The sequence below is a fragment of the Quercus suber genome, unplaced genomic scaffold, assembly GCF_002906115.3.
Source record: "Quercus suber isolate HL8 unplaced genomic scaffold, Cork oak 2.0 scaffold_477, whole genome shotgun sequence".
Lineage (NCBI taxonomy): Eukaryota > Viridiplantae > Streptophyta > Magnoliopsida > Fagales > Fagaceae > Quercus > Quercus suber.
In genome coordinates, this window is record NW_027069928.1 from 212278 (window position 1) to 235584 (window position 23307).

Below are 23307 nucleotides of genomic sequence, written 5' to 3' on the forward strand. Positions count from 1 at the left end.
ACAAAGTGTCACAAGCAGACAATGAGGCACGTGTTCCAGCAACAGCAAGAAACAAACCCCACCCCACAATGGCAAGATGGCTGGTGGCCCTGATAACGCTTCCAATGAATGCAGATTCAAAGTTTCAAATCACCATATGACAGATCACCATCTAGTCTAAATTTCTGAGATCTGCAAAACAAAAAACAGCATAATCAGCAATTTATGGAGCTGTATCCAAGTTAAAATCTTCAGATTGACAATCACATAATTATCTACTAATAATTCTAAGATGCAAACCTTAAATGCATTATGGGGTAAACAATGATCTTTTCCAATGACAATTAAATTCAATGCAGCTGTGTTTGAATTTCATTGGGAACCTAATGTACTGCACTTAGATACTATACCTAAGTTTAACCCATTATCTATAGATTGCACGCTGCATGTAAACACCAAAATAAAGGGAAGTTGTTTGGTTCCATAATTATCTAAAGAACCTAAGCAAAATGTTGTCACAAACAAAAAACATATCCTATAACAATTGAAAACTGAGGAAACTCCTATCACTGTGTTCAAAGCATTTAAGCAACCACTTGTTCAAAGGGCATATTTCACAACAAGACATTCAAAAATACAACATTTCACAAAAAATTCTGCAAGAACTCAAGAATCTGTATTTTAAAAGATTTAAGATCTTCAAATTTATTAGCTCATAGAACAGATGTATTACATAATAATGGCAACTTATAATAAGTGACAACTGTTTATGACAACCACCTTCATCAACAAAATCTATGAGAAGAATGAAAGCCATGCTTTTCTTTAAACTGTTATACCTTCTTGCGCCATAGCAATGCATTTGCCCCCCCTCTTTAATTTTTTCTCTTCTCTTTGGGACCAACAATAAATTGAACCCAACCATATGCACAAAAGACTCAACCATTACAGACCAGGTCAAGATTTAGATTTTGCACTACCTTAAATAGTGAATGTGTCTATATGGCATGTGCATCAAATTGAACAACTAACAGCTTGACAACTTAAACAACTCAAGCAGATAGGATCTCAGCTCCTCTAACAAGCAAAACTATGATGTTTTCCAGGAATTCCAAAGATTTGCAGAGAGAAAGAATGTTGAAGTGATCAATCCAGTGATATTATAAAAAGGAGACTATGAGAAGGTATAGGGAATTTGAGAGGGGAGGGAAGTCTAAAAATTCAGATTAATGAAGTCAATCAACCAAATGATAAAATTTGAATTCACCTTACCCAACCTTAAAAGTTCTGTAAGGAATGCCAACAGCATTGGGTATGGGGAAGCCAACATGAATTTGCATAGATAGCACGGTTATCAGCTAAATATCTTTTATACAGAGACAAAAAGCTCACAGGGATGGCCAGGTGAAAGATTATAAACTTGAAATGTGACACACTTATTTCCATGTATGATCCCTAAAGGAACTTCTAAAACTTGCCATTTATAATAAATGATCGCTCCCTTGTGATTTCTTCTGTAAGACTTACATCCATTGTGAAAGATTATAAACGTGATATGTGACACACTAACCTCCATGTATGATCCCTAAAGGAACTTCCACAACTTGCCATTTATAATAAATGATCTCTCTTGTGGTTTCTTCTGTAAGACTTACATCCATTGTGGTCACAAAAAAGTGATAAGTGATCAAAAAAAGAAAGCATAAAATTATAATAAGATTGAACCCTCATTTTAAATTCCTTATTTTGACTTGATCAAACCAAATTCCACCATGACCTGCAAATTCCATGTATGTGGCTTGTTCTATAAGTTTCTGCACCACCTCCAGCCAATTCCCCTGTGCCACCACTGTCTCCACTTCCTACAGTCATTTGTCATGCCTACAAACTCTTCATCACCATATTAAACCTTGCCATATCAAACACCAAGGAATGGGCTTTCATTGAGAAAGATAACATTTAATGTGCAACTTGTGATTTTGAGGAGAATTTGTGGTAAGGTGGATGAAATGCTGAGAAAAAACAGTTATTTAATTGGTTTACATGTTTTTCCAATTTCCAATCCATGATATTCAAACTTTTCCTACACCTGACATAACAAATCTGCACTCAACTTGGGGGGGAAAAAAAAAAAAGATCACTAGAACCCATCCATTGCCCATATACATTTCAAGTCCAAATTACACATCTTCCCCACTGCCATCATCACCACAATAAAGAAAAAACTAATCAAACAAGACCCAAGCATCATGTCTCAAACCACAGTTAAAATCCATTAGAGAAGTAAAAAGGCATAAGCCAGTATACACACACCCATGCATAAATAAATTAAAATTCCAACTCAAATGCAGCGAGATGGGGAGCAGTGTTGATGGAGCTGCAGCCAAGCAAGAGAGTGACCAACCCTGTGGGTTCCCCACACCACCACAATGCCCACCAGCTCTCTTACCACCTGTCTACTATTATCAACCTCACCCTAATTTGAGCAAATAATCCCCACAGCTCTCTCTCTCTCTCTCTCTCTCTCTCTCTCTCTCTCTCTCTTCTCTCTTCTCTCCAACTCTCTCTCTCTAGCAGTCCTTGAGAGAAAGCAGGGCTACTCTTACCATTTCATATCTCAACAAAGGTTTGGTACGTGTTTTAAGGTCAAACCATGGGAAATTTAAATGTAATTTCCCATATACAAAATAACTAGATCAAAATACATAATTCTTTTAGTAATCATCTAGATTCTTGTATGCATCTAAATATAGTTATAAAAAATTATTTCCATAACTCAGAATGGAACACAAATACTAACAAATAATACTAACAGAGGAGAGAAGTCAAAAGAGTGTATTATCACCAGCCATGGAGGTTTTTGATCCCTTGAACTTTCTTTTTCCCTTCTTATCCATTGTAAAAGAAGTGTAAGTTAAGAACATCCACATACAAATTATTTGGTAAATAGATACCAAACGGTTACAAAAATCCACGGCCATAACAGAGGTTGTTCCTTTAATTTTTCAGCAATTACTAACCTCCTCATGATTCTCATATAACACAACAAAAAATTTATGATATGAATAATTGAATATGCAACTCAACAGCAGAATATCTGACATGCAACAAAAGTGCAAAAAAGCATCATAATGCCATATAATATCAGAACGAAGAAGCACACTACAAAAATATAAACTAATTCACCAGACGTTTCAGGACACAGGTGTTGTGAAGGACAGAAACTACAAACACTTTGAGACAAAAATGGCAGACATAATCCTACCTACACAGAACATGGTTAAGTCCTTGGTGACCCTGCATCCGATCCAGATGCTGATGAACTTTCACTATCAGAGTCTGCCACAACAAGTATATATTAGAAAAAGGAAAAGTTCAACTTAAAACAAGAAATCATACAGATAAAACCCAGAAATATAACAACAATATCTGATGATCTATAAGAAAGTTAAGACTATCAAAGTACCACTTGAAGACGATCCAGAATCACTGCTAGAGCTGCTTGAACTACTTGACCTACTCCCATTGTCCACCTGTTTTTCTGGTTGAACAGGTGACAAATTGGAAACGATCATTTCATCTGCTCACAAAAGGAAAGATGTTTCAAATTATCAATTCATTAGGTAGTCAGTATTTAAAATGCAATCAATTCTCATATTTAGAAAAACTTTACCTATTTTGCTTTCTTTTGGCACCTCTTCCACAACTGGAGCCGGAATCTGTAAGGAAAAGAAGAAGAAAATGATACACTCGGTAAAAATCACCCCCTCAAAAAAAGAAAATTGAAAAAAAAGGGACTAGAATATGTGATAAAGGCGTTACCTTTTCCTGGACATTCTGCACAGCTTCTGCTTGGGCTTGAATTGCAAGCTCAGCTTTCCTCTTGTGCTTGCTCAAACTCTTCTTGTAATTGGTTACAAACCTATCAAGCTCCCAGAGAGTCTCAGCATCCACGCTATCAATGTCAACTTCAATTTCATCATCTTCTTGGCAAAGTGCAGAATTCCTCTTCTTAATAATCTGCACAATGGCATCTAGTTTCTCTGAAGGTAAATTCTGAAGGTTTGTGCTGAGTTTTTGCTTCTCATCATAAGTCATATCCCTCTTATGGGGATCTTTTGCCTTAGGCTTCTTTGGAGCGGGGGTCCTAGCGGAAGGAGTAATACTCATTGGTTTTGACTTAGGATCAAAGGGGTTTGTTATTGACTCTGACCTATCCAAAATCCTTCTCATATCAAGAGGGGGTGGTGGAAAATGAGAAGCCTTTCTTGATGTAGGTGTAGAATGTACGACCGCATAATCCATTGCATACCTCATCTCACGGTTAAAATCCGACTCTATTATAGCCCACCTGTCCTCAAATGTCTTCAATAGCTGCTCCGCCATTAGATGAACATCTTGCCCTTTTGGGTTATAGGTCATAGCATTGTGAAACGTAAGTCTCACATCCTCTGCAAATTCCTTTGGAGACTTGTACCAATTCTTGTTCAGCCTTGATTTCACAGTACCCAAGTCCATCGGATGCCTGATAATGGTAAAATAATCATGCAAGCCAAGACCCTCTACATCGACAGGAGCATTAAACACCCAACCGTGCTTGTGCTTCATCAATTTCTCAAGCAAAGAGCTACAACTCTTGTAAAACTTGGTACCCATCCAAAACCCATGTCCTGATTCTCCTCCACCTTGCTTCTTCCCATTTGATTTCGACTTCTTGTTACTCTCTGCTGGTGGAAACTTATCCTTCGCAAGCAAGAACTCTGAATTCCGATAAAACTGGTTTGCTTTCGGTGTCCTCTTCTCTTTCTCCACATTTTCACTCACCCCTTGACTATTCTCCAACACCGATAAATTCAACTGGTGCAATGGCCTATGCACCTCACGAGGAACACCAATACCAACACCAACAGAAGCCACCTCCGAGTGAACCCGCTTGGCTGCACTGCCACCATTATCAACCCCATCATTCACCAACATAAGAGAATGACTATACCCACCAATCTGCCCCTGCTTCGCTTCAATCCTCTTCACCAAGCCCCTCACCATATCCAGCTCACCCTCCAGCTTCCTTCTAAGGTCCCTCATCTCCTGCTTTGACCTTGACCCCACATTAATCTTCACCCTGTTCTCCCCCATCTTCACCGCCCCATTCCCCACCGGTTCATCCCGAGTGACAGGGACTGCCACTGCTGGCTGCTCCTGTTGCCGGTTGAGGCTCGACGAGTCATCCGACCCCCCATCAAGCCTCAAAATGTGCTGTTGTTTCTGGGCCAAATTCCCATCCTCTGATGCTAACACTGCCTTTGGTGATGGTTCCCGAGCCAACTTGTCATTCTCGTTGCTCTTATTGTTGGTGTTCTCATTTTCCCTATTGCTCTCATTGTCCCTGTCTTCGTTCTCACTGTCCTTGTCAACGTTCTTACTGTCCTTGTTGATGTTCTCATTATTCTCGTTGTCATTCTCACTGTCCTTGTTGACGTTCTCATTACTCCTGACGTTGTTGTCGATATTATTATCCTTGTTGCTGGGTGTAGTAGTGGTGGTTGTAGCGGTGTTGGTGTCGGCAGCTGCGGTGGTTGTGGTGGTGGTGTTTAGGGTGGTGAGAGTAGCGAGGGTGGGGTTGTTTTTCCTGGGGCCTTTGAAGGCTTTTCTAGTGTACACCTTACTCTCCGTATACCTCTGCCTCTCTCTAGGTCCATCTCCATCTCCAACTATAGGCCCCGAAGCCATACATCCAAAACCCTAATTTTCTCCCACACAAAATCAAAGATATCCCCAAATTTCCAAACCTAGGGTTTATCTCTCCACCAAACAACCACCAAGAAAAAAAAAAACCCTAATTTCACACTCCTCTCTCTTCCACACGGCGGAAATGAAAAAAAAGAAGAAAAAAAATTCCCAAATTCAATTTACTGCTACGCTATTTCGAAAAAAGAACCCACAAATCGTAACGTTTACACACAAAACCTACAAACACATACAAACAAATTCACATACAAATACGTACTCAGAGACAGAGAGACAAAGAGAGAGAGAGAGAAAGAGAGAGAGAGTTAGGGCTTACAAGAAGAAGTAGGGCTTCGAGGAGCCTTTTCGGTACCTTCGGGGGAATTTGTTCGATCAGATCTTGTTTGTTCGACTTTCTCTCTCTAGAAAAAAAAAAAAAACAGTTTCTCTCTCTAAAAATATAATTTTTTTTTATTTTGTATTTCGATCTTGCTCCGTGTGTGTACTCTTATCTGACAGGTGTACGGCAGCGGAGGTATTCGTGTGGCGAAATTTGGGAATTTCGGGGAGAGTCGGTTGGGTGCGCCACAGAGTCGTGCAACGGGATGTATTATAGCCGAAATGGGGAGAGGCGTGGACTCACGCGATTCTTTGGCGCGTGTCTTGTACGGGAGAATGGGAGTGGGCGCGTGAGGAGGACGGTTGCTTGGGTTAATGGGGTGGGGTTGTGGCGCGGAGTTTGGTTTGTCAAAATTTTGAAGGGTTGCCCAGGCGAGGGAAGGGCGCGTGGGGAGTACTTGCTAAAGGTGGGGTAGAGAGGGTTGATTTATTAGTAGGCGGCGGGATTGTGCACGCGCCGGGATTCAGTTGGTGGTTGAGATGAAAGTTTGTAGGTGGGCCTACGTTGCGTTGAAGACGATATATTTGGGTTTAAAAGGCTTTACGCCTTTACCCAATTCAAAAGCCCATATTTATAACAATTACGATTGATTTAATTGCTTGAAAGCTCGTTGAACTCTCATTTTCTTTTCTTTTTTTTTCTTTTTTCTTTTTTCTTTTTTAAGGAAAAATTAGTCTTTGGTGCGGATTAGTCAAACCTATGCCACGTAATGGTAAAAGCTCCTCTGTATTTATTATATAATAAAAGTTAAGTTTAAAAGTTATAATTATATCAAGTGGATATTTTTTTAATCATGTTAACAAATGTTTTTAGGATAATGATTAATAAATTATAATATAAAAATTTTGATACAATTTTTATTAGAAATATAAAAAATTGTCAAAAATATTTATTATTTTATCATTTTTTAATAAAATATTTCTAAAAATAATTTCTAAAATTGGTTAATATTTCCATTTTTTTTTATTGCCAAGTGGTTGCACCAAAGTATAGCATAAATTTTAAGATATGAATAGCAGCTTAACTGTTCTTATGAAGCTTCTATTTCTACTTCAACATCTCTTGAAAATTCCAAGAACAAACGGCATGCAATTAACAAAGGCAAGTAGTCCTCATCTTTTCCCTCCAATAGGATTGATATTGGATCGGGTTTTACTGTGACCTGAAACCCAACCCGACTAGAAAAATCGGGTCTGTAATTGGGTCGGTTTTTCGGGTCTCGGGTTGGACCCTTTTTTTTTTTTTTTTTTTTTTTTTAATTAAAAAAAAATGACAACGAACAATTTACCCTTCAATTCCATTCCCAACGAATTGGGTCATCTCTAGTTCAGCTCTTGGATAATTTGTTTGACTATTTAGATTTTCCTATCCTTGCCTAAAGCGAGTCGTTTCTTTTGAATGAATTTGCTCATTCATCAATAAATAAATAAATAAATAATCATTCCTAGGTTTTAAGATTAGTTTTGTCCTAAGCAAATTGGCAACAACCAAAAACGAAATTTACATATCAATAAAATTGCATGGTCCATCTCCAATTACCCATCAAGGAAATTGCAGTGTGATTTAACACATAACACTTCATTCAGTGTTCTTGCAAAATGCATCCTCTGTATCAACTACTAGGAAGGAAAACCTTGAAGTTCACCAAAATTCACGAAAACAAAGACCAAGTCTTACATTAACAATTATATACACACACACCTAAAATAAACAATGTCAACTACAATGCCCTACTTATTTTTATCAAAGTTCCAGCTTTTGACATAAACTCCAGACTATCCAAATTTGTAAATATGGGTAATTGATTTTTCAAGCAAACTATCTATTGGTAAAAAGTTGGTGCACATCAAGAATGTGATTGTGACCGAACAAAATCTTCTAGTTTTTCCTACACATCCAACACTGCAGTTCTATCTTGGTGTCGCTTATTCTTGCTAATCTGCACATTTGCAATATACATTCACATCAAATCCTAATAATAAATGGCCGCAGACATCGATATACTCATATCCCATTCAACATAACTAAGATCAAAACAACCAATCAGATCAAGAAAAACAATACTCACTGAGATAATCTTCGCATTTAACTGCTTCACAGTCTTTGCAAACTCCAAACTGTCATCCTCAAACTGTATAAAAAATCCTAAAACTGCAAACACCAATCCAACATATAACTCAATGTCAATTCCACAAAGAATACACGATTTCATAACAAAAACCAAAAGAACCATTCCTATTCTACCCCTCCTCAACCCAAGTTCATAACTTTTTTTTTTTTTTTTATTGACCAAGTACATAAGTTTAAATAAGCAAAACACAAACCCATTTCCCCTAAAATCCAAAACCCTTTTTTTATAACTCCAAAACCTTTTTTTTAGATGACTAATTTTTACAAAGCTTCAGGGATGAGAGCTTTAAGTAGCAAAATTCAACAGTGAACCTAATATCATATTAATTAATCCTAACACAAACAGAATCCAAGAAAAACTCACCAATGTATGTAGGCATATCAGTCAAGATTGGTAACAATGCTTGATGGTGAAGGTGATGCTGCTGAAGGTGAAGCTAACTTCACTTCCAAAAAAGCTTCAAAACATATTAGAACAACAATATATATTAAATTCCATTTAATGCACTAATAAGATATATTAAATACACAAGATATATTAAATTTCAGTTAAAGCATAAGTTAATAAATTTTAAGAACATTACATTTTCCATAAGCACAAGTTGATTTTTTATTTTTATTTTTACTTAGTTTCATAATCAACCATCTATATGACAAATACAAAAGCCATCCTATCAGACTTTTACAAATAACCATTCAAGTTATAACATAAATTCAAGTGAGGACAATACCACATAAAGGCTAGATCAAACAAGTAATAGACGAATAACAAAGTTCATAGATGATCAAGCAACTAACCAATGATAAACAACAACAAAAACCCACATACCCCATCAGATCAGTGCTCAAACTGAATACGAAAACACAATAATTTTTTTTTAAAAACAACGAAAACCCATTAAAATTATAAGAAATTAAGAACAACCCATATTAAGAAACATGATCATAAATCAAAAAACTTTTTTAAAAAATTACTTTGATTTTAGCAAACCCACAACTAATAACAAAAATCCAATTCCTAAAAACTGAAACAAAAGCAAACCCAGAAGCACAAATGAGTAACACTAATACATTCACTAAACAAATATATATTTACGTAAATTAATACAAGAGAGAGAGAAAGGTGGAGGCATACAAGTCCTCTTGTGAGCAGCGACTCTTCTGAAGATGGAAACTGCGGCGGCCACACCTCACACACAGTGTGTGGGTCTTATTCCTCCTCTTACCGAAACTCCCTGTTCCCTTACCCTATTAGCCATTTTCAAAACACACAGAGATAAAAATATCAGACACACACAAACACAACAGCACTATCACACATACACAAACTCAACAACACAGGAAGGATGACTTACACAGAGATAATCAAGGCCCTGAGGGAGGCAGAGAGAGAACAACAATAGAGTAGGGTTTTTTTCAAAAGAAAATATTGGGTTCAGACTAGAATATTTATATGACTCGACTCCCGACCCGATACCAATCCGAACCTGAAATTAAGACCCAAAACTCAACCCAAATATTCTCAGACCCACCCAAAACCTATTGGGTCAGGTTGGGTCAGGTCAGGTTTTTAGGTGGGTCGAGTCCTTGCTCAATCCTAGCCTCCAATGGGGTTGGTATCCAACCCCCTTCTCATCCATGAAAATTCTCAGTCTAAGCTGTGGTGGGCTTGGGATCCTAGAGACAATTCATGAACTCTGCTGTTCATTAAGAGAAAAAGATCCCTTAGTTTGGTTTCTCTGTGAAGCTCAACTTGATTTTCATGGTTTTGTAAATTTGAAGAAGAAATTGGGTTTGACATAAGGCTTTGAAGTCCCACGTATCTTCACTCTTTTTGGAACTAAGTTTGGTCATTGATCCCTCCTAAATTGTATCAAGTAATCACTTGGTATGAGAATGTTCTTAACACAAGCCATTTGGCTTAAGGCTTCATTTTAGAACTCATTCAAGTTGACTATACATATTTGGTTTATGGAAGTCATAGATTCTGCCCCCTCAAAAATTGTACTCCTAAGAAGATATTATGTGTTGTGTAAAGGATGATATGAAATTGTTTTGATGCTTATGATCACAAGCTACTATTTAAATAATGGAGTTTGTGGAATGTAATTCTTGCTAAATTAGTGGATCTTTTGAACTCAAATAGGATCTATTTAATTGGAAGTGGCTTGGATTCAAAAGGATATTAAGCTAGTATATGAATATTTTGTTATCATAACCTTAACATTTCTTTATGACGTATTTATGTTACTCTAGCTCTTGCTAGTGCTGCAAAAGAGAATGAGGAGAATGCTCATCTTTTCTCTTTCCCATTGTATAGTGTGTTATTAAATTAATAAAGTCTACTATCGTTTCCTTTCAATTTTTATTTTTATTTTTTTATAGAAAATATAGCCATAAGAGTTTGATTGTTTTTCTTTCTTTAGATTTTTTTTTTTAATAACTATTTATAACTTATTTTATCCTATTGTAATGCACGGATTCTACTTCTTTCTTCTCTTTCTTTTTATTTATTTTTTTACTATTGTGATTATTACGTTTGATTGATGTCATTTTTTTTCCCATCACAATACACTTTGTTTTTATATTACATTAACATGATATTTATTGTCAATAATTCTCATTCTTTTATAATTCCTAGGTTTTTTATTTTTATAATTTTTAAAGGGGGAGTTTCAACCTATAGCACTGCTCCTAGTGATTGTTCTTTATCATTAGACCAAGAAACTAATTGGTTTTTGGTGTAAGCGGAGATAAAACTCTAGATCTTTTATTTGACGATAATAGTGTTTACTTGTTAAACTAATTGAAACTCATCTTATAATTCCCAAGTTGATCAGAAATCTAACTTCATTAGAGCACTCACGTAAGTTAATACAAAATAGTATAAGTGGTCATTTTTGCACATTTAACACCAAAAAACCTACTCCTGTTTAGCCAAATTTGTGTAAAATAGCATTAGAACTACATTATCTGTATAAATATACACAATTATTGTTGTTGTGAAAGTTTTATATATATATATATATATATCTAATAATTTGGGAGAATAAATAATATTTTAATGAAATATAGTGTAAAATAGATAATCTGATTTGAGGGCTTTGAAAAGTGGTTATGTAATATAGGAAAAAAAAAAGATTCTTATGCAAAAATAAAGAGAAATTTTTATACAAGCTGATATGAATGCTCATATAATTTGAGATTTTATATCTAACAAAACTCAACTTTGTCCTCTATTATATATTTTTTTAATTATTAATTATAAAAGAAAAATGTTATGTCCCCAAAATTTTCACAAAACTTTCACAACAAATTCTAAGTGGTTGGTTGTTATTGGTTGTTATAAGTGGACAAAAAATTAATTTAAGTTGTGAGTTCAAATTAAAACTAATAACAATTTACCACTTATGATTTGTTGTGAAAATATTGTAAATATAACACTTCTCGTAAGAACACACATTTATTATTATTAACTTTTATTATTTTTTTCCCTATCATTTTACTATTTTAGTATTAGTATATGAGAAATGAGAATCTTTTTTCTAGAATTCCCAAATTTCTTGCTGTCTCATTTTGTGCTCTCGTGCTTCAAGCTCAATTCTTAACAAATAATAACAAATTATTTTTCTATGATTTCAGATAAGAACAAAATTCTTAACTGAGATGTATGTCTTGTGTTAAAGAAACGAGTATTATGTCTTTAACATGGGAAAAAAAAAAAAAATATTAAAGATCGGAAACAGGTGGTTGAAAAGCTGTTTTTGTGGTACCAAGAAACAAGTTGGATCTATTAGTAAACAAGCTGTTTTAGTGGTGCACAACGGATTATTAGTAAACTTTGTAGAAATGTTTATATGGCTTTTGTTGCTCAAATGACTTATATTGCAATATTCTTACATCTTTGGGTAATAAAGCTCAATAATTAATTTATTCTATGCAGGACCAGAGATAACTATCCTAGAAGGATTCAAGATTCTACAACTCAGTGAAAAGTTTAGAGGGTGTTTGGATGACCTGTTTCCATAACTCAATTCTTTGTTTTCATAACTCTATTTTCATCACTTAATTTTCTGATTTTTGAGTTATGAGTTATGAAAACTGAAAACACATTTTGGCTGTTTTCAGTTTTCATAACTCATAACTCAGTGGCATTTTTGTAATTAAACACACATGGGGGACCCACTTAGCCACAACTTTTGACCAATATTCTTTTTTTTTTTTTTTTTCACTGGGTTCGATGAGTTTGGGTACTTAAAAAAAAAAAAAGCTGCATCGAGTGATAGGTATAGGGCCCATAAATAGTGTGAAAAATATTGAGTGATGAGTAATGAGTGATGGTGCCAAACAGTAGGGTATTTTAAGTGATGAGTGATGAATAATGAGTGATGAGTGATGAGTGACGGAAATTAAGTGATGAAAAAAAGTGAGCCAAACAAACCCTGAAGGGCTGTTTGGTTTTTTGAAAACAATCACTCATCACTCTTTACTCAATTTTCGTCACTCATCATTCATCACTTATCACTCATCACTTAAAATACCCAAATTTCCTAAACCCACCCGTTTGGCACACTATTTTCAACTTCTCATCACTCAATTTTTTCTATTTTTGTAGGACCCATACCTGAGCACCATGTCATAAGTTTTGTTAGCCTACCTAACTCACCTTCACTCTTTTCATTTCATTTTCTTCCCCTTCAATCACCATTGCCATGTTCTCTCTCAACACAAACCTGAACCTAGCTAAGATAGAAGACGGTGCCGATCTCCTCCGATGTGTAGCGGTGGTGCCGATCTCCCACCTTCTCAACCCACCGTCATCAAGGCTTGATTTTTCATAGATCCTTTAAGTTTTATCGATGAAATTTGTAAATATTTTTTGTGGGTATTGTTTTGTTTAAAAAGTTTGGTTCTTGATTTTTGTTATGGGTTTGAGACTAACATTGTAGTGTCGACGGTGGAAATGGAGAAGAAAAATAGCAATACCCACTCACCACCCATAACTTTGTTTGGTGCCGATTTGTGGGTATATCGATTTGGTGCTTATAATCTTTGAATGGGTTTGGTGCTTGTAATCTTTGAATGAGTTTGGTGCCTATAATCTGTGGGTATATGGGTTTCCTTTGTATGGGTTTGGTGCTTGTAATTTCCTCTTTGATTCATTGATTTTCCAATCCGGTGAAAAGAAAAAAGAAAAAAAAATTGCAACCAAACCTAGAAACCAATGTGAAAAGGAAAGAAAAGAAAAAAAAAATTGCAACCAAACCCAAAAACTAACATGGAAAAAAAAATTGCAACCAAACCCAGAAACCAACGTGGAAAAAAAAATTTGCAAACAAACCCAGAAACCAACGTGAAAAGGAAAGAAAAGAAGAAGAAGAAGAGAGAATAGAGAAAGGTGTGTCCCAAACCCAGCGTGAAAAAAAAAAAAAAAAAAAAGAAGAAGAAGAAAAAGAAGAAGAAGATAATGTGTGTTGGAGAGAGCAAAAGGTCTGACTGTGGTCCCTTAATGTGTGGGTATTTACAAAAATACCATCATAACTCTGTTTCCATAACTTGAAAACACTTAAAATGTGTTTTCAGTTTCTATAGCTCATTACTCAAAAATTAGAATATTGAGTGATGGAAACAAAAACTGGAAACAATGCCAAACACATTTTTAGCCATGGGACCCACATATTTTGAGTAATGGGTGATGTGGAAACAGAGTTATTGGTGATGGAAACATAAAAACCAAAAAGCCCCTTAATTTCGTTCTTATCCAGAGTTATGTATATCTAAGATCTTATCCAAAGTTATGTGCTTTTTTTTATTTTTTTTTTTTTATTTTTTTTTCCAGTTAACAGTGGCATTGTTCTTATAATGCATAAATTATGTATTAATTATTCAATTAATTATTATTTCTCAATAAAATTATATATTCTACAAAATAAGGCTTTCACTAATACAAGAATTTTTGTTGTTAAAGATTTGAATCCAATTAATGATCAATATTTAATTTGTTAATGATAGGCTAAGAATGTATTGACCCATTTGGTAACTTAATCAATTAATTTAGCCAAGTGAAATTAATTAGATTCAATTACATGCAATAAGCGTGGTAGCACAAATAAATTACCAACTAAGTTAAATACAGCGAAAAATAAATTTGACACAAGTAATTTGTTTACGAATAGGGAAAACCATAAAGGCAAAGCCCCACCGGGTGAATTTAAAGTTATCACTCCCGAGAATCCACTATTATCAAAATAAGCGGTTACAAGTAAAATGAATCTCAGTACCTAATACCAACCTATAATTGAACTCATATCCCAATACCTAATTGGACTTGTAATGTAGTGACAATCTCTCCTTTCAATGCACGGCTCTAAGTACATGACTAACCAATCGATGCACAAATCCAAGTACATGACTAACACACTAACTTGAGAAAGATGTTGGCTGCAAAGTTCTTCAGTTCATCCAAATGATGAAGATCAAGAAGCTCCTTAGTTACAAAACACTTGACGCAAAAACGCAGCAACTTCTACAAAGGAATATGATGAATTAGGGCAAATTCTATTTTCGGTCACAATTTGCATACACAATCAATTTGCATTGACTTGCATCATTTGAGATGACCCTTAAAATAATCCTTATATATGTCTAGAGTTGTGAGAAAAGAAACTCTACACAAATAACTTAGATATACATGAAAAACAGATCTGGAAATCTGAATTTTATAATTCTTGATAGATACTGTTTCTGTCGAGCAGTTGTTGAGATTCCTTATTAAACCTCAATAGATATTATCTATTGAGCTATTTGTCGAGCTTTAATAAACAACACTTCTTCACTTGTTTTTTAAATAGATTTGCATAGTTTCAATACTAGACTTAAACTCTTGTTCTTTGAAGTACTAAACCCATCCTAGATCTACCAAATTATAAGTAAAGTGCTTTTTGTCAAAGGATTAGCCAATTTACAATAACATATGTTCTAACAAGTTCCACATATATCCTAACAATTAAATAATTAATAACAATAACTGTACATTTTTAAACCCCTTAATACAAGTTGTTTAACTTAGTTATTTAGCCAAGTAATTACTTAAATAAATTATTCGGTTCTAAGTTAACACAATAATATCATATAATGCAAATAAAGCGGAAATATAAAGTACACCATGATATGATGACCCAATAAAATCTAACTAGTAAAAAAACTGAGGAGGATTTAATCTAACTATCCTCAAGGTAAAAAACAAATCCACTATGAAAGAATTGAAGTTTTTACAATAAAATTTAGACCACTAATATCCTATTACTACCTCGAGTAGAAAACTTACTACTTGATCACGTGACAGTTTTGAGTTCATAGACTACTTTTTTCTTTGATCTACAGCAATCACAAGTTCTCCTACTTGTGACTTTGAGACACCTCTCAAAGGTTTCAGATCTTCTTTAAAGTTCTTTGTGTAGCAATTGAAGAGATCATCAAGTTCTTGATGCAAATCTTCATCTTGACAACTCTATGTGTGTGAATGAAGGTAAACATCTCTAGATCTCATAGAAGATTCAACACAAAACTCTTAAAAGACTTCTAAAACGTATTTAGGGTTTTTCCCTTTATACTTGAAGTAAAACCCTTAACTTACACATCATATAGGCTTGGGCTGAATTGGAATTTCTGTAGAAAATTAAATTTGCACGAGTTTTGATCGATCGAGTCTAATTTTCGATCGATCTAGCCTTGCAGATTTTGTCCAATAAATCTTGCAATCACTCGATTCTAATTTTACATTAAATCACACTTTGAGCAAGCCTAAACCTAGACTATATATTTTGATCATGGTTTACTAACATAATACATATTGAAGCTCTAATACATTAGTTCCTAAAGTCTTAAAACCTAACAACAACAATGATATTAAAATGCTTTAGCAAGCTCCAAGCTCATTTTTCACATTTTATTTTCTCTCAATTTTCCCGCTCTAAAACACTTTAAAAATACTTATCATAAGGCCTTTTTGAATCCCATACTCATTTCGAAAAGTTTATACAAGTAAAATCCCACTCCTTATTAATTCTTCTTTTGTTTGGTGCACGCAACTTGGCATGATCACAGCGATGCATTCTCGCTCTCACACATTTGGCAAATGCCTTTTATGGGTTCTCTGAACATAGCATTCAAATGGTGTAAATGTGTCTGTGCAACTGATTATATATATATATATATATNATGAGCTGGATGAGGAGCTGACCCTTTCGCCTTCGGCCTCCGGTTCGAGGGGGACTTGTTGAACTGGTCGGATTAGCAAAGGAACACCCTCGGGGTTGGGGTGGAACAGGTGCGAGGTCGTATGGGGCCAGAAAGCTTTTTCGAGCAACGTCTATTTGCCATAGCCGGTGATCACCTTGTGTGATGGCATTGCTAGCTGGCTGGATGTCTGCTTTCTTGGGCGTGTAGCCGAGTATGAGTGGGATGGACCGCAGCTGTCCGTCCTTGCTGATGAATATCTCCGAGCGTAGTAAGTAATTGAGGGCGGGGGCGTTGATAAGGCTGAGCCGAGGAGTAGTATGTGCCTTATCTGTAAAACAAACAAATAGGTCGAGTCAGAAAAGTGAAACAGGATGATATAAAAAAGAACAAGCTATGGAGAAAGAAAGTCCTAAAACTATTGTTAGAGACCCTAAGTCTAAGAAGGCACACCTGGCTCTCCTAGCTCGGTCGGACAGTGTAGACCATCATGCCATGCGCCCGAGACGATCAAGTAGTCGTCTTTCATCCCTTTATTCGATTTGGGAAGGCAGGAGAACAGTCTAATGACGTCGGAACGGGATTTAAGATAGTATCCCGCCCCTTTTTGGCTATGACACTCATACATGTATGCTAAATCATGCCAGGTTAGCCCTAGTCCTAACTGTTCGTTCAAGACATCGATGGCCCCTAATATCCTAAAGGTGTTGGGCGTGCACTACTCAGGAGAGAGCCTATGGTTGCGAAGATAATTTAGGGTGATGGAGCCCATTGGGAGGGTCATTCCCCCTTCAATGAAGGCTATCATTGGAATCATGACCTCTCCTTCTCTTCGGGCCGTTAATATCCTCTTTGGAGGGCAATACCTCAGATTTACCCCCTGCGGGATGCCATAATTTCGCTTGAATTCCTCTATCAACGCCGGACTATCGACGAGATATTGGAATTTGCCCATTTCTAAGAAAATGACTGAAGCAATGACCAGAAGAAGGGTTTTGAGGGAAGAAAAGGTTAGTCGAGAAGAAAATAAAGGATTAGGAGACGTCGAAACTTACACAAACAGGGTTGGAGTAAAATCCCTAAGCTCAAAATGAACTCTTTGTAGATCCTGGAGGCAAAGAATGCAGAAATCCGAAGAGGCATGAAAAGCTTTCAAAGGAAAGGACTCTCTGGGTGCTCTGAGAATGCTCTGGGTACTCTGAGAATGTGTAAAGTAAAGAAAAATAACCTCCTTCAGAGGTTTATATACGGAGACAGATGAAACGGTGTCATTCATTCCGTCCAAATCCCGAAGAAGAACCCTGGCCGTTTGATCAACAAACCACCGTTAGATGCAAAGGACAAAAAGCCACCTGGAGTAATTAATACAGCGCTTTGGAAATATGGGACTAACAGCGGCAATAATGAAGCGCGCGTCCCTATGCCTGCGCGCATGTAAACAGGGGTATTTATGACTTCTCCTTTCTAAATTTCTTTATTTTTCCTTATTTTTATCTCTTTTTCCTTGCGTGGTAGATCAAAATCTTACCTTTTCTCCTAGGATGCGAGGAAAAACTTAAAATTTTGAGGGGCTATTGTGGGGGGAAAAGGGCCCAGCCCAACATAATGGGCCGAAAGCCCATAAGAGAGCTATTTTGCGACCGAGAAGAGGGGGATGGAAAAGGCAGGGCCCATCTGGAAGTGGGACCCTCAGAAGTAAGAATTATTACAATCCGAAGAGTATATCTCCTGTCCGAAGAGGTTGTAATCCTCTGATGCAAATATTGTAAATCAATTGAGTGTGTCAAAGGCCAAAATGACCTTCCGAGGACTCCACCTGATCAAGATAAACTCTGAATATGCTGGGAAACGATAAGGATGGAGAAATATCTAAAGGGAAAGCTGCTACCACCGTATTTAATACTCTACAGCAACTTTTCTGGCCGCATTTATGTGGAGAAGACCCCTGAACAGTGCATTCTAACCTACCGCCACTCACAAAGAGCTAAAAGAAGATGCTTGACATGACATGGGCTCAAGCAAACTCGTGAATGAGGAACAAGTGGACGATGGAGATGAGGAGAAGGATGGCTATATAAAGGAAGGAGGCTCTTAACGAAAAAGGGGGGAGAAAAGAACAAAAGGGAGAAAGAGAGAACTTGACTGTAGCCTTAAGACCTTTGTTCATCAGATAAACAATAATATAGCTCGGATTTTCAGGTTTTACGTGTAAATTCGTGTTGGTTTCTGTTTGAAAGTTGTGATTCATTGTTATCAACCCAATACTTAACCTAGCTCTTTCACCCATACTCTACAAATTTATTGTTTTGAGCTTGGGCCACAAATCCTAACCCTACACAAATATATAAGTAAATCTATTTAGCAAAAGCTCTTATTCTTTTCCAGAATCAAACGTTTTTTTTTAAATTTTTTATTATAATTTTTAGCATTTAGAGAATTAGGAATATAAGAATGCATGGATTTTTTTTTTTTTTGAAAAATAAATCAATGATTTTTATGGTTGTAAGTTTGAGACACGTTCTACTTGTCATCCATATATAAAAATTTTAAAAAAATATATTCATTTTTTTATTATCTTATATTACATTTCCCCCCTTTTCGATAGCTCCTATAATACATTCTTTATTTTAAGAAAAATAAGGTTTATTACTTAATTTATTTAAAATTAATTGATTTGTATATATTTTATGTTTTCTAAAATTATTGTAATATGCAATCTTTAAAATGTTTAAAGAATATTAATTGCGATTATAATTTAAAGGATAAATACATTTTTTTTTTTTTGAGAAACAAATACATATATGTATATGTGTGTTATTTGTGGAAACAATATTATTGATATATTTAGCTTGCTCCCCTTAAAAAATAATAATAAATATCTGACTCAACTAAATCTAGGGGTCTCTCACTTAGTCACTTGGTTCCTACTCCATATGGGTTAGTTTAGGCCTCGTAAGATCGACTCCTCAATGGATAATGAACCACTATTATCACATTCACGCAAGGCCGCTTTGCAGGTTAGCTAGCTAGTTCTCTCTCTTTTCTCCTTCTATTCAAATTAAAAAGGATGCATATATATTTCCCTTAATTAATTGATATCTCAAATCTCAATAGCTTTATTTATATTTTTATGACATAATAAACTTTTTCACTTGTAAATTGCAATATCTATTTTCTGTTTCACACTTTAGTCTAGATGCATGTTTCCATGTTTGTCCAATATTTTGAAGTTCAGACCAGTAAGAGACTAATTGCTGAACAGAATCAGTCAAAGTTAAAATTGTCATATTCTTATAATAATGAGACAGTATTTCAATAGGAGAAAAAAAGATGTCGGAATTTCTATTTAACGACTACTAATAATTCTAGTATGCCAGCCCTAGCCTAGATGAAATATTATTGGTTTAGCTATCTTTACGCAGCAGAAGTTCAATCCAGGTATGTGCTGCTATTTTTAGCTCTATTTAATTTAGTCATGTCAATGTTGTTAACTCTACTATTAATTCCTTTCTCAAGTCAAGGGTGGGTATACAAATCTCTCCACCCGAATAAAGGAAGTACATATTGTTTGGGGCCAATTTTTTTTACAGCCCATTTCTGTTTATCAGCAAAATATATATCACAAATTCAGACCACAAAAATACCAATGGCCAGGTTACTCGAGAACAGAATAGACGAAATGGGTTCTACCTCGCATTATCTTTAGTGTGTGGAATGTCGAGTAGTTTATGATTGATCGAGCACAAAAATTACATTCGTACGTAAATAGACAAGATGAAATCAAGGCCTCCTTTACTAGACGAAACAATGAAGCAAAACGGATATGAAATCCCAAAGCTCGTACGTACTTTTCTTCACTAAGCTGCTGCTTGCATTGGGGTTAGGCCCAAAATTGTTTTCGACATGGGGTTGAAGTCTGCATGAAAATCCAAAATCCAAAGGGAAAAGTGTGTGAGTTATGGCTTAAGACTTTCTAGTTTTATTTTCTTCACCTATTTTGGCTCGATGGGAACTGGGAAATCTTGCAAATGGGTTTGGAGTATTTACAAGCACAAGAGACCGTGTTAGGTGTGCTGTGCAGAGAAGTGAAGTACCTAAGGAAGACTAACATCGCTGGACAGAAGCTTATACTTAGGACTTCAAATATTCATTTAATTCTCACATCACAATGTTCATTCTCCTGAGTTCTCAAATTTAGCAACTTCGTAGGTCATCATTCCTTTCGTAACAACAAATCAAACTCAATCATGCCTTCTTTAGCACAAAACAAAAATAACCTAACATTTCACTGACTAACATTCATGTTCAATTATTATTACTGTCTCCATTTGTTTCATTGTAAACATTGTTTTACAATTTTCGGGCATTTTTTTGGTTGTAAGATCTTGTCCAAACTGAAAATACGTTCGATTAACAAAGAAAATACAATCTAAAAGTTTCGAAAATGTTTTACAACCAAATTACTCCCTTCCCTCTTTCTTGCACATGAACACCCCTCCCCCTTCCCTTTTATCTTTTCAATTTATTTGAGAAACACAAGGTCATTGGTAGTGGTGAGTATTGGCTGTTAGTGTGATGGCCCAGGCCACGAAACCTGAGATCAACTGCACGTTGGGCTTGCAGTTGACGCTAGTTGCTTGGGGAGGTGCAAGGATGCCAATGGGGCAAGGTAGGGCCAAAAGACGAGGATTTCACCCGCCCTGCATGGTGGGACAAACTACCTTACTCTATCTTTGTCTTGCAAAATTCTACTTCGTGTTAATTTGCCACACAACTCACAGCCTACCCCACACTTACTATGATTTTTTTTTAATAAAAATTGTTTCATTAATATAAATATATTTGAAATTACAATTAAATTTATTATATAAAATCAAACTAATTTTTAGCAAGAACTAAATAATATTATCCAAAGTCTTTAAAAATACAAAATCATAATAAACCAAAAAATCTTAATATTCATGCATTTAAAACTTAGAAATACAAACTAAATCTTTAACACTAAAAGAGCGGAATAGGGTGATGCTAAAAAGTAACCCATGCATTCTCGCCTTACCCCAAAGTGTAGAGAAAAAATCTTGCCCCATTCCCATTCCTACTCCACCACCTTTGCGGGTGGAGAAACCTACATGGGGCGAAGCGGGATAATGTGGGGCAGAGAAAAATTACCATCCCTAAGTGCAATGGCTTGGCGGTTGATGTAGGGGGTGCATGTTGGTTGTTGGCGTTGGGGTTCATTTTTTCCGCTGTCAATGTCTCATTGTTAGACTTAGAGGTTTCTCTTAATAAATTTTTTTATTTATAAAAAAAGTAGGTTGTGCCAAACTCCCGAAAATGATTTTTAAAGCATTTTTATAAACACAACCAAACACCCCAAAAAAAAAAAAAATTTTTGATTCTCTTCTTAACCAAACGGTAGAAAACACCTATTTTCTCTCCTTCCTTTTTCATCCTTATCCTTTCACTCCAATCAAACGTAGCATAAGAGCTAGGATCCACCCTGTTTTGCCTACTGGTGTTTGTAATATTATCTTCGGATGATCTGAAGAATTTTTACGTAAAATATTTTATCAAAATGAAAAAAAAACAGATCAAGATCAAGAAAAGCGAGCATGAAAATGAGAACGGAAGACAACAAAGATGAATATCATTTATTAGAATGACACTGAATTCAGAAGTACATCCAGTTGATTCATTCATCTCAATGACACTAAGCTTATACATTAGTTATTGAAACATGCAAATTAACACTTTACTACAAATATTAATATATATATATATATATATATTACACACATCAGGATAAGCCTAAAATAACTCCAGGATGCGAGTAGGAAGAGTCAAACTCAAACTCATGACTTGATAGAGAGAATCTTGACATTAAGGGACCACTATATAGATCTCAACTCATGATTGAGATTAACATCCTTGACTACGTAGTTACTAGCTTAAAAGAGAGTGCTTTTAGTGCATAAATACTATTGCCTCACAGAGAATAAAACTAGGTCTAGAGTTATATTATCACAACTTTATGAGCTTTTTTGAGAAGGGTGTAAGTTGCTCTGCATGTTTCAACAACTAATTTTGATTTTAGGGGTAGAAATTAAAAGATCATAATAAATTTGTGATAATTGAACTCTAAACTTAATATTATTCTATTGGGGGCATGAGCATGTTCTAAAACCAAAACCACTCCCTTTCAGCTGGTGAATAGAATAGTTTTATGCTGGTTACAAGTGATGCTGATGGTCTGGTCCTCCGGGTACAACTTGGTCATGATATGTCTCCACGGCTAACCTCCTTTGAAAATGATCAAGGTTGGAGAGATCAAAACCTAAATGGAGAAGTTTTTGGCTGTCTTTGCTTTTCTGCAAAACCTTGTGCCAGTGAAGAATACGTGCCTGTGAACTCATGAAGAGTGAGGAGAATATGATTATAAGTATAGTCACCCGAAGAATGATCCTATTAGCCATTAAGTTACTAGGCAACAAAAGGAGCTAGCTGCTAAAGTATATAAGATTGGCTGATTGAACTATTAATATGGAATGAAGCGGTATGGAAGGTCACACCTCGTCTTATTTATAAGAGCAAAAAAAGGATCACGGTTTATTGTTAGTGGAAAGAAGATGTGGAATACTTTGAACTCAGATTAGTATCAGGCCACTTGATCCATATATACTATCATTTTGTTTTTGTTTTTTGTAATCAAATTTTCCATGCCTTTAAGGTTGTATTGATTTTATGGTTTTAAAACTAGGTATGGTCAAAGATCCAGAAAAGCACTCAGTTCCTAGTTTTTACTAGTTCTTAGCATATTTTTTTCTCGGTTGGGA

General features: G+C 35.6%; 2 protein-coding genes across 2 annotated transcripts in view; both read right to left on the reverse strand.

Moving 5' to 3' along the window:
• LOC112002029 (transcription factor GTE4) overlaps positions 1 to 6206 on the reverse strand; it is a gene marked incomplete in the record, with an annotated part of 7498 nt that extends 1292 nt beyond the window's left edge. The window contains 6 exon segments of the mRNA XM_065762878.1: positions 6 to 171; positions 3245 to 3318; positions 3446 to 3559; positions 3653 to 3698; positions 3802 to 5946; positions 6044 to 6206. Coding sequence (XP_065618950.1) covers positions 3260 to 3318; positions 3446 to 3559; positions 3653 to 3698; positions 3802 to 5709 — 2127 coding nt within the window.
• A 16059-nt stretch (positions 6207 to 22265) lies between these two features.
• Positions 22266 to 22993, reverse strand: LOC112002023 (CLAVATA3/ESR (CLE)-related protein 5-like). Its single transcript, XM_024034196.2, has one exon. The coding sequence runs from the start codon at positions 22945 to 22947 to the stop codon at positions 22705 to 22707; it is 243 nt and encodes an 80-aa protein (XP_023889964.1). The 5' UTR covers positions 22948 to 22993; the 3' UTR covers positions 22266 to 22704.
• Positions 22994 to 23307: the final 314 nt, after the last annotated feature.